At 45.4% G+C, this 19,592-nt stretch overlaps 1 protein-coding gene across 1 annotated transcript; it reads left to right on the forward strand.

Annotated features, from left to right (window-relative positions):
- Window positions 1-2,312: 2,312 nt before the first annotated feature.
- Window positions 2,313-18,517, forward strand: MATN3 (matrilin 3). Its single transcript, XM_014601592.3, has 8 exons — window positions 2,313-2,444; window positions 4,132-4,701; window positions 9,053-9,175; window positions 11,013-11,135; window positions 12,080-12,202; window positions 12,996-13,118; window positions 13,714-13,836; window positions 17,606-18,517. Exons 1-8 carry the CDS (start codon window positions 2,348-2,350, stop codon window positions 17,767-17,769), a joined length of 1,446 nt encoding a protein of 481 aa, XP_014457078.3. The 5' UTR covers window positions 2,313-2,347; the 3' UTR covers window positions 17,770-18,517.
- The last annotated feature ends 1,075 nt before the right edge of the window (window positions 18,518-19,592 follow it).

The raw sequence follows: 19,592 nt of genomic DNA on the forward strand, positions 1-19,592 counted from the left end.
GGGCCCCTTGCTGACCACTTCCTATGGCCCAGCACGGATGGAGACTAGCTGCTGGAGCCTGGAAACCCCCTGCTATGTACACCTCTGTGCAGGGCACCGAAAATACTAGTTACCCCACTGGTGGAAGTGGTGCCCAGACTGGGTTATGGATACCATCTTTACTGGTGCCTCTGTTAGTGATTCCCAGAGTGCCCAAGATGTTTTCAAGGCAGCCACGCAATGTTAGCACTTATCTGAATCATGTTTGCACATCTAACAAACCTGGAGGCTTCAAACAGGAATCTATAGCATGAAAAACATTCTGCCCTTTTGTGGCCTTTCTGATTTCTTGCAACAGAAGAATTGCTCTTATTTTCCCATAGTCAAAAGCACAAGTGAGAACTAAAGGCTTAAGTTTTCTGAGGGCTGTTTTGAGCCTAATAAGGTTCAGAACTACTGCTCTGCCCACTGCAGACCTGGACTTTACTGAGGTTGGTAGGAATCTATCCTGTGACAGGACTATGGAGTTGAGGGTACCTGTGGGCTGGCTGCTGTATGAATCCAGAGGGAGAGCAGAGAGTAGCACAAAGAGTTGTTTGGAGGTTCAAACTTCCCAAGTGCCTTCCTGGGCACTTGACTGTTCTGCTGTTTTGGGGGTGATTAGGGGGTCAGGAGTACCCAAAGAATTGTCCAAGTGGGTGACAATGAAGTACAGCAGTCAACATCTGCCCAGCCCAGCAGGGAAAAATGAAGGAGGCAAACCTCTGTAGCCTTTGCTAAGTGTACACGTAGGTTTGTTCTAGCACAAGAGCACCCTGTCTTATTCCCCACTCCGGCTGGGTGGACAGTGCTCCGTTTGTCCATGGGCTGGATCTGGCGGGTGCAATGGCAAGGAGGGGCTGGATCTGGCTGCACTGGGGGAGGAGGGTGTGGTCTGTCTCCAACCTGGCTGCATGGGAGGAGGGGGCATGGCCTGGTCCTGATCCAGCCATGCAAGGGGGAAAGAGGCATGATCTGGCCCCTGGGTGGGGAAGGGGCAAGGTTTGGTAATCTGGCAGCGGGGGAAGGGTGGCCGTATTACTTGCCACTGCTCCCCCACCACCAAATTTCCCAATCAGTGGGGAGCTCTGCGGGCTGGATGCCATGGCTCTGGACTGAATTTGTCTCGTGGGCCAGAGGTTGAACACTCCTATTTTAGCGCACACCCAAGGCGTGCACTTACATGCTCATGCACACAGGCTTCTTTGGAAAAGATTTTCTGCCATAAGCCCCTGGGGGATGCAGGGTTTGCGTGGGGGGGCAACTTGAGCTACCCAAGGCTGGGCAGCCAGTGGCTGTGTGTGGCCGCTTCAGGCCTGTGTTTCCTGAGGATGACTGGATCCCACCTGGCCGGGTGCTGCTACAGCCTTATTGCCGTGGTTCCCAACCCTTCCAGCCACCAGGCTCCTGTCAGAAAGTGCCAGCTCTTTGCTTTCACTCTTTTTTTTTTTTTTTGGCTACAGAAAAAAACCACCAGAGCCACTCCTGTTGCAGAGCAGCTTGGCAAGCCCACAGCTAGCCAGAAGGGTTTGGATACTGCATTTACCTATTGGGAGCTGTACTGGTTGCCGCAGGAGAGTGCCATCGGCAGCTGCAACGCTCCAGAAACCACGCCAGAGCTGAGAGTTTTGTTGGGGGAAAAACCACTTATTGGACCAAGCCTGTCGCAGGCACCAGCTCCAGAGCGGGCCCAGTCATAGAAAACGAGGTTTGGAAAGGGCCAGGACCTCAGTGCAATGAGAAAAGTCCAATAACCTTAACAGAGCCCTGTTTCGTGTAGCTACCTCTAGGTAACCTGGTCCTTTTGTCTTACCAGATCAATCGTAGAAAATGAGGGCTGGAAGGGACCGCAGGAGGCCCCTCATCCAACCCCTGCAGGGCCAGCCCCACCTCCATCACCCGGGACAAGGCGTTGTCTAGCCGGGTTTGACAACCTCCGACAAGGGAGAGTCCCCACCTCTCCGGGCAGCCTGCTTTAGTGCTTCACCACGTCCCCGGGAGGAAGCTGCCCCTGGCTGCAGCCCGCCGGCCCTGCGGACAGCCCGCGCCCCGCTCTGGGGCCGCGCTGCGGCGAGCTGAACCCCTGCTCCGTCTTGTCCTCTGCGAGCTACACGCACCCGCCAGCCACGTCCCGCAGCCCCTCATCATTTTCGCTGCCCCCCCGTCCTCTGCCCCCATCCTGGGGCCACCCCCCGGCCCCTCTGGTGTCCGCCCCGGCGGGCCCCCGAGCGGCGCAGGGGGCCGGTCCCGCCCCGGAGCCGCCTCCCCGCCGGGCGCCGAGCTTTAAGGGCGCGGGGCTGGGCCGGGCAGGGCAGGGCAGGGCGGCACCATGCAGCTCCCGCTCCCGCTCCGGCTCCTGGGCTGCCTCGCGCTGCTGCTGCCGCCGGGCTCCCCGGCCCCGGCCCCGGCCCCGGCCCAGCCCGCAGGTACCGGCTGCTCCCTGCTGGGGATGCTTCCCCTGCTCGGTCCCTTGCGGGCTTTGCTGGGCGCCCGCGACCCCTCCTGCTGCTACATGTGTCCCCCTCCCTGCTGGGACCCAAGCTGGAGGGTCCTGGCTAGAGGGTCTTGTCCCTCCGCTCTGCATCAGCCCCCTCGCCAGGTTTGGGGGCAGGAAGGGATTTTACACCGGGGGCAGATGGGGACATTGCTTTCTGCTGTCGCAGGTTGCCTTGTGTTGCCAACCCCTCTGGGATTGCCCAGGGATTCAATCTAAATCTCCAGGAGAGTCGCCCCTGGAGATAAATGATAGGGCATTCATGAGAATCGATATTTCGATATTTCGAATCCGATTTATACCGTAGTCCAGTGGGTTTTTAAAATGTAATAGTAATGTGCATTTGCCTTCCTGATGTCCATCATCTGATTAATGCAAGCACACGGGCACGTTCGTGTTGTGTCGCGGGTACGCTGGCGTGCTGAAAACCTCCTGGAATAGATTCAGACGGGGTTGGCAACCGTAGCCTGGGTCTCCTGAGTGTATATTAACAGCCTTTTCCAGACGCGGGGTGCCGGCTGTGGTGGTTCCCCTGCTTTACCTGTGCCAGGTTTAGGTGTTAGGTCTGTATTGTGCCAGTACTATGTAGAGTTTACATCAGCTTTTCTCAACTGGTGGGTCAGGACCCAAAAGTGGGTTGCAGGAATAAATGAAAGGGTTGCAAACAAGCTTTAAAAATGGATTCTCCTTTAAAAGAGAAAAATGTGAGGAACCGTGGCTTTCCCCTTGCAGGCTGGCAGTCTGCAAGGGGCTGCTTGGGCCCCTCTGCCCCACACTCCCCATCCCACATGCTGGGGGCAGCGGGTCGGGAGTGAAAGGCACTGAATTGGGTCTGGCCAGTGATGTTTACACATGGGTCTTGGTACAAAAAATGTTGAGAATCACTGGTTTAAATGGTCGTTTGTATGGGATGGTTTGAATGGGGCTGATTCTGCCTTAAGCAGGGGGTTGGACTAAATCTGGAGGTCCCTTCCAGCCCGACTTTTCTAGGAGTCTATGCAATTTGTGTATGTTGATTTGTTCCTAATTAACATTCCTTTGGGATTGTTTTTTTTTTAAACTGAAAATCGTGTTTTAAAGGAGCCTCCAAAAGAAGCACTTTTATCACAGCATCCTCTGTTTCTGGCTGCTTGCTGGCTTAGTTATCTCATGCTCTTACTTTCCACTGGGTGTAAAATACAATCAAAAAGAAATTCTTGATTAACAGGCAGCCATGTGATTACTGTTGTTGTTCATATGTAAACCAGGAATGATCTAATCAGTACTTTACCTACCTGGACTTAAAAGTGGGAAATTCAAGTTTAAACATTTATAAAAACAAACAACCCAATTTCAAACAGTTTATGCCTCTAAGGGATGTTTTTGTGTCATCACTACAGCTGTTAACATAATTTTCATTCAATACTTGATTTAATACTTAGGCATGTAAAATTGCAATTTACTTCTTTCTGTGACTTCCAGTGAAAGGTGTTTCTAATGCAGCTGTCACTGTGGTATTTAATCATCTTATAAATGTACCCAAGCACCCCCTCATTTAGTATGTAGGAGCAGCTTGCAAGTAAGGGCAGCTTGAATTTGGAGTTTATGAGGATTTACGTTTCTTCTCTCATTCTTTGCAGTGCATACTTGCAAGAGCCGGCCCCTGGACCTTGTGTTTATCATAGACAGTTCTCGTAGTGTCCGAGTCGAGGAGTTTGAGAAGGTGAAAATCTTCCTGTCAAAAATGATTGATACTCTGGACGTAGGAGAAAGAGCCACCCGTGTGGCAGTCTTAAATTATGCCAGCACAGTCAACATTGAGTTCCCCCTCCGGACCTATTTCGACAAAGCCTCCATGAAGGAAGCTGTGTCCCGCATTGAACCCTTGTCTGCCGGCACAATGACTGGCCTAGCCATTCAGACAGCCATGGAAGAAGTCTTTGCTGAAGAAGCAGGGGCTCGGCCATCTTCTCTCAATATCCCCAAGGTAGCCATCATTGTGACAGACGGGCATCCCCAGGACCAGGTGCAGGAGATAGCAGATAGAGCCCAGGCTTCTGGCATCGAGATCTACGCAGTTGGAGTAGGCCGGGCAGACATCCAGTCCTTGAGGCTGATGGCCAGTGAGCCACTGGATGAACATGTCTCTTATGTGGAGACCTACGACGTGATCGGAAAGTTGACATCCAAATTCAAGGAGACTTTTTGTGGTAAGATCATTTTCCAAGAAGGAAGTTATGTGCTTGGGTTCTGCTGCTGCCACTCTGCAAGGAAGAAAGAAGTGTTTCTCTCTTCCGAGAAGTGCATCTATCATGTTCACATACTTTATTTAGTACCACCTGGGTAGAAAATTAAAGTCTTTATTCATTGGTGGCCGGACTGAAATCCCTTCCACTGAACAGCAACCTACTGAGCAAGTAACACCATTGATTTCAGTGGGACTGCTTTTGGAGGGAGGCATACTTCAGCTTCATATAGTCGGTGACTTACTGAGCAAATGAACTGGAGTTGCACATGTCCTTTGTTTTTCTTTCTGTGTAGCTGGGAAGGAGGGAGAGAAGAGCAACTGTGTTTAGTAGCTCTTCAGAGCCCCAAAGTAATCACTGTGGAAGAACTGTCACACTACCCTGAGTGCACGGGGCATGTTGAGTTGTTAGTAGATAATAGCACTGAGCCAGAACAGTGTCATTTCACTGTGCTGGCACTGCTGTGTGGCAGCAGCTTGTCGTACTGGGATCACTTTGTGTTTCTTGGTAACTTGCTTGGTAAGCTGTTTTTTAGGTTTCTTCTGTGGCTGAAGGCCCTGGGTTGTGAGCTGATAACCAAAAAAGCCTGGTAGTTCAAGCCTGGGTGTAGGCAAGTAATCTTAAATCTCAGTTTATCAAGGGAAGTGATTATTCCCCTCTATTCAGCACTGGTGAGGCCACATCTGGAGTACCGTGTTCAGTTTTGGGCCCCACTACAGAAAGGATGTGGACAAATTGGAGAGAGTCCAGCGGAAGGTAATGAAAATGGTGAGGAGGCTGGGGGACATGACTTAAGTTATGAGGAAAGACTGAGGGAACTGGTCTTATTTAATCTGGAGAAGAGGAGACTGAGAGGGGATTTAATAGCAGCCTTCAACTAACTCAAAGGTGTTTGAAAGAGGATGGAGCTGGACTGTTCTCAGTGGTGGCAGATGAGCGAACAAGGAGCAATGGTCTCGAGTTGCAGCAAGGGACATTTAGGTTAGATATTAGGAAGAATTTTCTCACTAGGAGGGTAGTAAAACACCGCAACAGGTTACCCAGAGAGGCGGTGGACTCTCCGTCCTTGGAGGTTTTTAAGACCTTGCTAGACAAAGCCTTGGCTGGGATGATCTAGCTGGGAATAGTCCTGGTTTGAACAGGGGGTTGGACTAGATGACCTCCTGAGGTCCATTCCAACCCTCCTTTTCTATGATAAGAAAGTAGGTCTCCTGGTCTTAGAGGTTGAAATTCACCCTCTTTACTCTTTTGGAAACATTCAGAATGCAGAATGTGCATTTGATTTGGGCTTGAAGTGCACCAAGGGCTCTAAATTAGTGAAGTTCATTTGTCTTTGAATACAAACGCCCATTTAGAGGAACAGAATGCTAATTTGGATTTTTGTGTAGGAGGAGTCTCAGCTGACTTCTGAGACAGCTGACTCAGCAATCCTTCTGCCCCTGTAAGAAGAAAGCTGTGTCTTTCTGACAGTTAGTGATGTCTTGTAAAATAAATGTCCTAAGCCCTTACTGGTAAATTTTAATTAATATCTAATTTTTACTAAGTAAAATAAAATGTATAAAGAATTAGTCAAGGCAGTGTATCTAGAACAATCAGAACCAAGAATACTGAAGAATATTAAACTTCAGATGATTGTGAGGCGATACTGTGGAGAAAGTATTATTTTTCTCAGTATCTTCCAAAAAATTGAATCGAAGCATAAAACTAAACTACCATCAACACTTCAAATGTGGGCCGTGAATATAGACATATTTTGTTAGTTCATTATAAAAGAAATGTGGAGGACCATTTGCAGTTAGGACACTTTACTCAGGTATTAGTAACTTAGGAAATGCCTTGAGGTTTGGTTTCTCAGTATGCTGAGTTATTGGTGTGATGGCTGAGTTCTGGCTGGTGTCAGGAAATGGGTATAATCCTCTGCAAAATAAACATGCAGACCAGACTCTCCTGAGACCTATATAGCCTTCATGCAGAGGTTTGGAGAAATGAGCAGAATAGAGTTGATTAACTTATGCACCCATTAATAACTCTGGGTTTTCTGACATGCACCCAAGTACAGTGCAAGCCAGGATTTGGTCTCTAGGACTCACTTGCCAAAATAGGAGAATCAATTTCTGTTCTCAAAAGACAGGATAACTTGTTCAAAAGGTTGCTAATAGCCAGAATGACTCTAAGGGACCTTTAAGATGGTAGAAAACAAAATCCTGTTCTATAGCCACAGCCTAGTACTTGGTCAAAGAAAAATTGATGTACACAGACAGCAAGCAAACCAAACCAAGCCAAAATGGCACCATGGGAAACAATATGCTTAATGTTCAAGGACAACATAGTTGGGCTAAAATCAAATGCTCAGTGCATTGGGAACATTATTCAAAACAGGACCACCACTGAGAAGAAAACCTCTTAGCTTTGTAATGTTGTCTGGGTCAGTGGAAGCTTGGCTTGCCTATACTGCAAAACTGGGGGCTAGTTATGTTAGAGCTCTTCATCTTTTCAAAAAAACATAATTTATGGATTTTTATTGAAAGCTAGGCCATTGAGACAAAGCCTCTGGTTTTCAAGGGAATAACAGGACAGAACGTGTTTGGGTTGAGATTTTTCAGACCTAATATGGGGACTAGGTACCTCTTGCATCATTCTTGGAAGAAAAGTCTAAGCCCTATAGACTTTTCATTCCATCCAGGAAGAGCACACACCAACTGCTGCAGCTTCCTTAGCCTGACGAAGGGTTTTTGAACCCGAAAGCTTGCTTAATAACTATTCTCCAAACATTTGGGTTGGTCTAATAAAAGATATCAAATTCACCCAAGGAACCTTGTCTGCCTAAGCCCTATAGATGCGTTTAGAAATCTCCAATACCATCTTATTTTCATCAAATGCTATTTTTCTCATTCACTTTTCCTGCTGTTTTCCTCCATTCTGCTTTGGTGTTTGACAAAGCTAATTGACCCCAGGCACTTTATTGTTACCCTGTTAAGTAAAGTGAACCCTGTCTCAAATAACCATCCTAAAGACCAGCAAGCTCTGGTTGTTTGAGAGATGGGCTTCGGAAGTTGAATGGAAAGCCACAGCTTTGTAAAGGTATGCTGCATAGGCAGCCCCAAAACAGCCTTTTCGCCTACTGTGTCACACTCCATACTTCTATCCAGTTTGCTGTTCACTAAATCTCTTTTCTTATTACTACCTGCCAGGTGTTCACATGCCTGAGTACTTGCATCCCAGATGATTTCCCCCAGATATATTGGTCTGCTTTTTCATTCCCCTGCTCAAAGTTGAATCCCATTTTGTATTTTGCTGCCCATATGATTCTAAAATGTGTAGGTAATGTAGCAACAATAAACCAACTACAGAAACAGCTCTGCCTTTGGGAACTTCTTGTGCCTTAATGAATCTCCTGATTGCAAAGTTATGCATTCTAGAGACTTTTCCCCCATCCTGCCCTTCTATAGTTGTCCTTTGGATGTGGCACAGATGGATAATGGCAGCCAGAGGTGCCCATGTTGTAACTGGCTGCTGTTGCCTCTGTACTCTGCAAGCTGGAGAATATTCTGCATTCTTCTCATGTTTTCCCCCATTCTTATCCCTGAAGAGGGTAAGATCCCTATTCTCCCAGTCACTCTGCAGTATTTTTCTGTTCTCACTAGTCTCTAACTCTCTCATGTTTTATACCATGTGCATGTATCATTAACTTGCTTCTTGTCTTAGCTTTCAGATTGTGAGTGCAGATATGAAATCATTTGAGATCTCAGTGTGATTAATAGGGTCCTGCAGGAGATAACTCCCTTCACTTTGATCTACTGCAGTGTATTGCTGTCAATGTTTGTGGTCTTCCTGCCGGTCTTCATTGCACATGACAGTGGTCCTATTCAGGGCAGTTATGATGGATTTTAGAAACCAGATTCCATGATTGTGGGTAAAACGTAATTAGTTGTTAAACAGATTCAATACATTTATGAAAAAGATAATATGATATGGTAAGAAGGGACTGACCTCAGTGGCCAAAGAGATCCCTTCCAGCCTATGTTCTTGCACACCTCTGTGCTCGTGCACTGATTTATTTTGTATGTCTATCCCCGCCTATGGTGAGAGACAAATTCAGTTCAGTGGCTGCCTTCTCTGTGATGACTACAAATAAGTTGCCAAATGGTGTCAGATATTATATTCACATATTTATGAGGTACATTGTGGAGGAAAATCCCATGAGATCATATATCCAAGTCCAGTGAATAGTTAGCGATGGTAAATCTGTTCCATGTGGTATCCTGCAGGTAATCACTTTTTTGATTAACATTCTCCTTTAAAATGCCTTTCACAGATGTGGATATGTGTGCACTTGGGACCCATGATTGTGAGCAGGTCTGTGTCAGTACCAATGGCTCCTATACCTGTGACTGCTACGAAGGCTTCACCTTGAATCCAGACAGGAAATCTTGCTCCAGTAAGTAGACAGTGCTGGACTGAGTTTAAAAATGTATCTTACTATTTCTCAGTACAGCAAACTTCTCTTTGACTTGTGAAAACATGCTTCCTTCCTCTTTCCTACTTTCTTTCTGCTTGCAGTAAAATTTGAAGCATGAGAACCCTCCAATGCCTGCTTAAAAGAAGCAACTGAAATAACTCAAGATATCATTTTGTGTTTGCCTCCCTCTTTTCATTTAAGGACTTCATAATAATTTAGTTCTATCAGGATGACTTGAAACAGCACCCAGAAATGGGGTATAACCAGGGATGGATCGGTGGGATACACTGGTACACTTGCATCCCCTCTGATTCCTGCTCCACCCAAAGTTTAAAACCACAGCAACATTTCTAGTCAGGCAGTGCTGAGGGAGTCAATTGACTTCATGGCTCATTATAATCTAGCTGATCCCTTCTAAACTCTTCTTTCTACAGGTATTAACAACCCCCTCTTCTTTTTAATGGTCTTGATGTTCCATCAATCAAGCAATTCTGCTGTCTGTTAACTGCTCCTGGTAATGAAGCTGCTATTTCACTGCCTGGCAGATTTTTAAAATTAATTCCAATGAAGTTATATTTGTTTTTAGCTTCAGTCTTAAATTGAATAATGCAGCTTTAGGCCCTAGTATATTAGTAAAGCTTCTTTAATTGGAGAAAAATGTGTTGTGTTATATGTGATGATGCATGCACCTTACCATCTGTACCTCCCTTTGCAAAATTCTAGATCCTCCCATGGGTATATCCAAAGGCCCTTGAAATAGTTGGAGTTGGGAGTAGGCACATCACCAGTTCAGCTGTCTACCAGCATCAGGGGTTAGGTGGGGAAAAGCAGGAGTGGTACAGACTTACTGCGATGTTCATTCTCCTGACCTTGATGGGATGGGTATGTTCCAGCCACAGGAGGTTTCTTTAGCCTCAGGGCTCCAAGGCCTGGAGAGAAGAATTTCTTACTAGTGACCATCCCATAGATGGACAGCCATGAAGCACCAGGGCTCTGGCAGTGAACTGGTGCAGGGGAAAGTAGGGGAGAAGCAAGGGGAGGAAGGAGTTGTGCCTACTGCATATGGTCACATAGTGCATGACTGGCAGAGCAAAGAATAGAAACATAGAAGCCTGATTCATAGTGCCATGATTTTGGGCTGAGTCCTGTCCACAAGCAGGGGAGGAAGGATGCAGGTATTATTGAGCCTTGCAGTGCTGAATGTTTCAACGCCTTTTCCACTAGTACAATCTATAGCCCGAAATGGGGCACCTCTTTACCATGCATGGGAAGAGATAAATGTTTAGGAATGGCACCCACAAAACCCAGTGTTGTAAGCAAGGATTCACCTAAGCTAGTCAACAGGAGATACCAAAGAGAGGGGCTTAAGCCCTACCCTTTCCAAGGTGTTAGGTGCCTGACTCCAGACTGCAAGCAGCTTCCCTCACATGGACCCTCTCCTAGAGCCAGCCCTTAATCACTCTTGCTGGGCTTGCTATCTTTCTGCTTCCCATACCCTTTGCCCAATAGCTCAGAGGTTAAAGTACTTCTAACTGTGACAGGCTTGATCACTTCAATGAATACTCTCTCACTTCTGATTATGAAAGGGTCATCAGTAATGCCATATGTTCTAATATCTACTTGTGATGTGGACATTGGATAGAAAGTTTTTTGTATTACAAATCCTAGTTCAGCAAACAGCCACTGAGTGGATAATATACAATATTCAGCCTTGGTTTCAATCATAATGGAAAAATACTTTTAAATGTGAAATGTTACAAGATATATACAACTTTGGTTGTGACTTTGTTCTTGTTCTGTAAAACACCTATGACAGGGGTTGATGTATGTGGACTCGGAACCCATGACTGTGAGCAGGTCTGTGTGAATGCTGACCGGTCCTTCAGATGTGACTGCTACAAAGGCTACACCTTGAATCCAGACAGGAAAACTTGCTCCAGTAAGAATGGGATGTGTTCAGCTGAAAGAAGCGTCTCTCTCTCTCTCTCTCTCTCTCTCTAATAGGTTATTTTTTCTGGTTCTGTTTGGGAAACTTCTAGTTAGCATCTATTAAAGTCTTAAAAGCAATAACCCTCTTCAATCCCCTCTCTATTTCTACTAACATTGTGAGAAGTATGTCCTTTCTAAAACTTTTTAAAGGTGCAATAATGGCAATAACTGGGAATTGGCACCTGATGCAGAACAAATGCCACTTTAAACAATCCCAGCAGCAGGAAGCAGTATTTTCATTATGCAGCAAATTAACTTACTATTATAGTGAACACTCTCTCTTAATGAACTTTTCTTCTAGTCCCTATGGGTTCATTGTAATGATGCTGTAGCATATCTAAAGACTCCATGATAATGTACATGCCAGATATGAACTGTAAGACTCCTATGACTTGCGGGGCAACATGTAGTATGGGAGGTTGGCAGGCTATGCACAATGCTGCATGGAGATTAACTGCAGACCAAGCCTCAGGGCTGGGAATGGAGCTGGAAGGTCACCTACAATGTGCATCTCCAGACCTCTATTTTCCACTCCTTTGTGAACTGCACATAGCCATAGCGAATCAGTGTCAGGGTAACCCCCCCCCCCCCCCCCCCCAAAACAACTAGGGGCCAAATCCTGTTTCACTTAAAGGTGGCCGAGTGCTGCTTGCATGTCTACGTATATGGGTACAGAAGTGTTGCCAGTCAGGGCAAAATGTCATCATTTTTCATGATGTGATCGCTCAACAAAAATGTCTCAGTATTACACATTTAGTCCAACTGCACAGCCAACATGAGTAGTGTAGGGCCCTGGTTTGATCCTAGTGGAAATATATTTAGAAATGTGCAATGTTAAAAGGTAGACAGCTTTGGCAGTGACTATGTGCTTCCTCTGTACAATGCCTCTGACAGGAGTGGATGTATGCGCACTTGGAACCCACGACTGTGAGCAGCTCTGTGTGAATGCAAACGGGTCCTTCAGATGCGACTGCTACGAAGGCTATACCTTGAATCCAGATAAGAAAACTTGCTCCAGTAAGAATTGAATCTTGGTTTAGTAAATGCATTCAGGAGAAAAATATTTCTCCTTACTCTATTAAGTTACATAGTTATCTTTGGGAAGCTTCCTGCTAACTTTTGTTTAGTTTTTTAAAGGCAATAATCTTCTTTACCTTTTTTTTCCTTTTTCTAGTAATGCTTTGACATGTAACACATGACCTCTCCAAACTCTTTCAAATGTAGTAACCAATAACCACAAATACTGTTTGACACCTAGCTAGTCCTTCACATCTAAAGGGCCCTGGGTTATTGTAAACTCATTAGATATAAATAGCAAGCGCTTCCTGACTTGTGGAAGGAGTGAAGTAGATATTGTTTTTGGGGGCTGGGAGGCCATACACACTCCCTGTGGCATAGAGTTAGTGGCATATCAGCACATAGGGGATGGCATGTGGAAGGACACAGCTCGTGCTGGGAGATCTACTCTGTGAATTGCCACTCCTGTGTTAACTGCATGCGATCAAGCTGTATCAGAGTAAAGAAACAGGTGCCTCTCTCTTTCTCTTTGGATATGATTATAAAGGAGTTCCCAGTTAGTGCCTGATGTCATAACAGCTTTTTGTGGTGTGTACACTGAATAGGAATTTAGTTATCCCATATCCTAGTCCCGAAAACAATCATTGTACGGCGACCATGTGTAACGGGGCTTCCTAGTTTCACTCCTATTGGTAATCTGTTTGTAAATATGACGTGTTAAAACAGTACAACTGTTTGGGGAGGAATAGTGTGCTTGCCGTGTGATAATGTATATATAAAATGCTTGCCATAGGGCCAAATATATGTGCACTTGGAACCCACGATTGCCAGCAGATCTGTTTGAATATTGATGGGTCCTACGGATGTGACTGCTATGAAGGCTACACCTTGAATCCAGATCGGAAAACTTGCTCCAGTAAGAACTGAATGTATCCTGGTCTATAATGTCTCTCTCCTTAATGCTTTAATTTTTTGGGTTTGTTTTGAGAAACTACCTGGAAGCTTATGTTTATCTCCTGTAAGTATAATCCCAGTTTACTCATTTCTCCCTATTTCAGGTAATAATTGGAGACACATGAGCCGTCCATTTCTTGTTCTAGAACAGTATCTACAATTGTTAGAAATACTAGTCAGGAATGATCCTGTCTGAATCAAGGGGTTGGTCTACTTTTCTATGGGTCTACATATAATAGCTCATATTATACAAGTCAACATATAACAACAGTTATGACTTGTAACACTCCTCAGACTTGGCAATAACTAAAGACAATAGTTATGGATTAGAAGGCCATGTGCATCATTGTGGCATGGAGTTTAGCCAAGCATATCTCATATCCTAGTCCACCAAACAGCCATTGCATGGTGGTGGTGGTTGTTATTTTTAATTAGATAATTAATCCCACCCTATCCAGAAAGGCAAGCAAGTTCATGGTTTGGGTCTTAACAGAAACACAATGAAGTATTAAAGAAGCTTAAATTATATTCAATCAATGCAAGTTATCCTTCTGTAGGAGTGGATGCGTGTGCACAGGGATCCCATGACTGCCAGCAAGTCTGTGTGAATACTGATGGTTCCTACAGCTGTGACTGCTACGAAGGCTTTACCTTAAATCCGGATAAGAAAACATGCTCTAGTAAGAAATTAGTGCATTTTTTTCAGCTGAATGCATTTCTTGAAGTATTTTTGCTTTTTGAGATGCTACCCACAAAGCTCTTCAAAACTTATGAAACTATAGTCTCTTTTTGCCATTTTATTTCTGCTTTCATTAACAATTGCAACCATGTGACCCTTCAAATAGTTATTTTAATGCATTAACTAAAACAACTGTTACACTGTATGGGAATTAACTGGCATGTTATAGCTCAGGACCTCATTATAATTTACAAACCTCAGGTATGAAGTGCAACACCTGAGGAATAGGCACTGTTCAGGTACAGGGTGACCATAATAATTTAAAGGAAATCCAAGATGAGAGTGGGGAGGAGGCACCAGAGGGTGGGGGAGAGGCTGGGTTTGACAGTGCAGCACATGCATATACACACATGCACACACCCTGCCCCCAAGTGGGGCAGGAGACATACACACAACATACACACACCGACCCTGCAGCTCCCAGGAGTGGGACTGGGCAATGACCTTGCAGCTCCTCGTCTGTCCCCCCAGAGCCAGGGTGGGTTGTGGGATGGTCGAAGCCTGAGTGGCTTGTCTAGGGGCGCAGGGGGGCTCCTGCCCCTATGCGCACCCTGGCAGAGGCATGGCAGGCATGTGCCCCCAGATCTGTGTGTGGGGTGGTGGGCTGGGCTCTGCGCCCTGCTGCCGCTGCCCTGGGAGTGGCGCAATGCCATGTGTGTCCTGCTGCCGGGTGGGCAGATGGTGAGGCACAGCCCAGTGGTGGCAGGCACATGGCGCCACTCCCAGGGCAGCAGCAGTGGGGCAGCAGCCTGCCTTTGCCCTGCACACAGATCCTGGGGGCATGCGCCTGCTGTGCCTCTGCTGGGATGCAACGCTGCAACAAGAGCCCCCCCGTGCCCCTGGATGAGCCGCCTGGGCTCCGAGCATCCCACAACCCGCCCCAGGGCCACATTCACCCCAGCACCTGCCCCTGCCTCTTTCTCACTCCCTCCCTGACTGCAGGGGGCCTCAATCTGCCCTCCCATGCCCCTTCTCCACGATGGACTTACCTGCTGTGGTGGGCAGTACTCCACCCTGAAGCTGCAGGATGTGGCTGTGTGTCTGTCTGTATGTGCCCCCCGCCACAGCTGCAGCCACCTGGAGCCCACACCTGGGGCAGCTCTGCGGTCCTCTGCACTGCCACCACTGCCATGCATTTGTGGGGGGCTAAGCCCTGTTATCCCTGGCCTTCTGCTGCCTAAGTCTATGGAGATTGGATTGAAGAGAGAGAGCCACCAATTTTTTTCCTTATCGGCGTGGTCAGATCAGTGTAGCCTTATCAAGGGTTTTATCATCGGCTTAAGTGAGGAAAATATTAGGCAAATGAAATGGACATAATGGAAGAAAGGATGGCATAAACTAGGAAGGGTTACCAAGGCTAAGGGTTACATGAGTGAGCAGTTGTAAGACAGGTGTTCACATTAGCCAGTTCCGTATTTTAATTTGTTTTTAGTTATGGTATATATTGGGATGTCTTGGAATAAGTGTGAGGTATAGGTGTGTTCTGAGAAGTAGGCTCGGAGGAGATATTCTGAGGCTGTATGATACATAGGTGGGAAGAGGAGGATGGTTGGGGATGATGTGGAAAAAACAGGGAGCTGAGGAACATAGACAAGCAAACTGAGCTGGCAAGGCACAAGGCACAGAAGGGAAGATATTCTAGGGCGGGAATTATTCTAATAAGAGCTGGTCTTAGTGCTTTTAATTAAAATGACTGAAGAGTTAAATTGGATGAATGCAATTTATACTGCAATGAGCTCACTAATTACTTCCCTGTAGCATTAAAAGAATAGGAGAAACAGGACACAAAACCTGTGCGTTCCCTGAGACGGTAAATAGAAATAGCAAAGCATGACATCTGTGAAGGTAGCTAAATAAACTCCTGCAAAAAAAAACCAACAAAATTTTGTGGATCTTGGACATCTCACCAGGGTGAAGTAAATTTAAATGAAATGCAAGTATACAGCAAGAGAACATTTTGTATGGCTTGTAGAGCTTCTTAAAGGCAACTGACATGCCTAGGCTCTGCAAAAAATCAATTATCTCAGTATCCAGAAGAAGGCACGCTAGATTTCACCTCTAGAGATGAGCTGCAGAAGGTGTCAGAGTATACTTGGAGCAAGGCCACGTGAGAAGCACTTGGCCGAAAAGGACCTAATTCAAGGAAAGTTTGCGTTTGTCTGTTGGAGAATTTTAACGCAAATATGAAACTTCACTGGCAGTCAGTTGGAAACCAACCATGTTGGTGTGATATTTTGAACTGACTTTTTTCCAGCTGAAGCTTGAATAGCTGCTCTTTGTATGTTGGCCATCAAGCCAGTGGAATGTTCCAAAGAAGGTAGCTGAACAAATAGAAGTTCAGTGGAGTCAAGGAGACACCAGTCTCAACACCGGCTCCAAAGCAAATTAATTTTTACCATTTTAAAAATGAATCCATTTAAAAATGAATCCATCCACTCTTAAAGTCTAGTGTAACTCTGAATGGACATCAGGAGGTAAATATAAACCCTCTGCTACTGAGATTCAGGCAACTACCAACTCGCTTGCAATTTAGGAATCAAACTAATGTGGATCTTCAAATAGTAATAGTATACTAGATTGTAAAATCCTTGGGACATGTATTGGTGTATTCTATAAGTATATTGGAATGAACTTGTGTCCACATCGTTTAACTAACCATGAACAATTTTTTGTGTGCTCTTAGATATCTTCGTGACCAACACTTTAGCTCAACAATGTTTGCAAGATATAGCTTGTTAGCTATTTAAGTTAATTTGGATTTCCAGCTGCCTCCTTACCATTTTGAAACGGATACATGTCTAAATAATTTTTATATAGCTCAGCTTTAGCCACTCCCTGTCCCTATTCACATTGTGTAAGTTTTGATACTTCCAATTTGTTTTTAACAGGAAAGAACACGAGACTTTACAAAACTAAAAACTTTACAAAACTAGATTTCTGAACCTTGCAGTATTAGAAATATTTCATAGTTCCTTTAAAGTAATGCCAATAAAACATCTTTATTAGGATTGAAATATTTCCAACAGTGTTTGCAGCCTAAATACTGCAGTGTTCCATTAGTTTAAAACTGCCTGAGAAACTGCCTTGTTTATTATCTTTGTCTCTGAGTAAACTACAAAATAACAGCACAGAAGTGGAAAGTAAATCACATTTTAAATGCTCTTGACGGCTTTAAAGCATTTTGGGTAGAGACAAGCAAACAAATCTTACTGACAGAACTGGAGGGAGAGTTACCAGGTGTCAGTTGAGTACCGGTAATTGTTTTGGGTATCCATCCTATCCCTTGGTTAGTGAAAGCTAACCCTGAATGAAACAGAGCTAAGTTCCTGCAGCTTAACATCCATTTATTGTGGAATAGGAAGGGAGACACAAAACAGTTACCATGGGGCAGCAGTAAGATGACATGCAGTAAGATCCCCTCCCTCTCTTTTAACTCTGCATCATTTGTCTGTCTGTTCATATCTAAAGCAATTTTTTCAAATGATCTTTTAACTCCCAAGATTCCTTGAGGTTCCCAAGCAGTAGTTTACCGAAGGGGAGGTGGGGTTTGCAAGTAGGGCATGAGCCCTCAAAGGCACTTTAGGAAGGGTACAAAAATAGCAGCTGCTGCTGGCACCCCAAATCCTGCTATGCAGGACACAATTGTGTTATGCCTCTATTCCCAAGAATCATAAAGACCAGAACTACTTTAACCATTGTTTCTCTCCTAGGAGTGACACCCAGCAGTCTGCTCACAACTGAAGAATCATGTAAGTGCGAAGCTCTGATTACATTCCAAAACACAATCACCTCATTCCTGGAGACACTATCCACAAAACATATCCTTTTATCCCACATTATCTTTTCAATTGCTACTATTTTAGATAGTTCTTGAATCATTTTTTTCTATAAATCAATAGGGGAATGAACTTCAAAGCAGATAGATTTTTTGTTTAATGAGGTTTTTGGAAGTGGTGAGTTGAACAAAGGACCTTTTGAATACAACTGCAAGTTACAATGTCTATATTTTAGTATTCATGTAAAGAAATTAGATGTAAAACAACTTAATCAATGCTATTTAGGCCTATTCTCTAACTTTATATATTCAACTAATGTGTCATCTAACTCTGGTATATGCCAGCTCTGATCACTTGTAGTTCTTATACATTAAAAATAATGTTTACAATACAATAATACATATCCAGATTTGTCTCTCCCAGCACTGCAAAGTAATTACGACTTACAGTTGCAACAGTTTGATCAGTTACAATAATTCTGCACCTTCAAAATACCACTGAATATTATGATCATAAATATCTGATGAAAAAACATTCACTGTCAGTTCACCTTAGAGCTTTTTCTTTGAGGAATGCATTGTTGATCCAAATTATTATTATTTTTTATATAAGTACAGAGTTATATGAGACATTTAACTAACATGGGAGGAAGATAAATTAAGGTATTGAATTTTGTGGCACGGTAATTAGCACCTGCCTGGGTAAGTATTGTTAGAAACAGAGGCAGATCTAGGAGGGGGAAGCAGGGGAACATGGCTGAAACTTCTTCCCCTCAACTTTTTGGACTGGACCGCATCATGGGAGGTTCTGGGAACTATTTTAAAGTTCCCAAAGTACACAAGAATTGTCCCCCTCTTTCCCCTTTCTGTGCTCAAAGGCACCTCCCCTGCCTGCTGCTGCTGCAGCACTGTTCAGGCTGAGAGAACCTTTAAGGCAGCTCATGTCTGCTCCAGTGCGGCTGCATAGGGATTGGACTCAGCTGGAAACCCCGCAGCACTGGTGATGGCCAGGAGGAGGGTGAGTTCCCCCAACCTGCCCAGTCTCCTGAGAGCAGGTTCAGTGGGGGGCAAGTCTCCCTGCTTGTGTCCACTGCTGCTGTCCCCACTGAGCCCAGCCCCTGTGGAGCCCAGGTGGAGCGGGAAGGAGCAGCTTTGGAGCTTCCCCCTGCCCTGGGATAGTGGAAAAAGCAGCAGCAGCAGGCAGGAGAGGGGCATGCCTTTGAGTACAGAGGAGAAGTGTGGGATTCTTACCTGCTTTGGGAGCTTTAAAAAAAGTCCCCAGAGACTCTGGTGGAGCTATTTGTTCACCGGGGGAGGGGGGCAGCAAGAGAGTGCAGCCACCTCTGTAGCCTGGACTGCTCCTACACTTCCCTCTTCCAAATATTGAATCTGCTCCTGGTTAGATGGTATAAAAAATCCAGCATCTGAAAGCTGAGGATGGACAACTCAGCAAGAGTAACTAAACACTGGAACAATTTACCTAGAGTCGTGATGAATTCTTCGTTACCAGAAATTTAAAACCAAATCTGGTTTAGTTTCAAATAGAAATTGTTAGGGAAATCCTATGGCATGTGATATGTTTGTAATAGGAAGTGAGACTGGATGATTAAAATTGTTTCTTCTGGATTTATAATCTATGAAAAGTAGGAGCAAATAGCTCCCAGGCAGCAGAGGGCCACAGTTGCTGCCTGGCTGAGCCCTGATTTCCATACCTCCCAGCCGTGTGGAGATGGATCGGTTCTGATCTCCACTGTGGCTGGGAGGCCACAGAGATGGGACAGCTCCCTGCCCCTTCCCCTCCTCCCCCCCCAGAGATTAGGACTGGCCTGTGTGCCCCCTGTCAGCTCTGGGCTAGCACCTAGGGGAGCCTGGCGCTCCTCCTGGCTGCTGCAATGGGGCAGAGCAGGGCAGGAGCAGCCCTG

This window comes from Alligator mississippiensis, chromosome 1 (genome assembly GCF_030867095.1).
Source record: "Alligator mississippiensis isolate rAllMis1 chromosome 1, rAllMis1, whole genome shotgun sequence".
In the NCBI taxonomy this organism is placed as follows: Eukaryota; Metazoa; Chordata; order Crocodylia; family Alligatoridae; genus Alligator; species Alligator mississippiensis.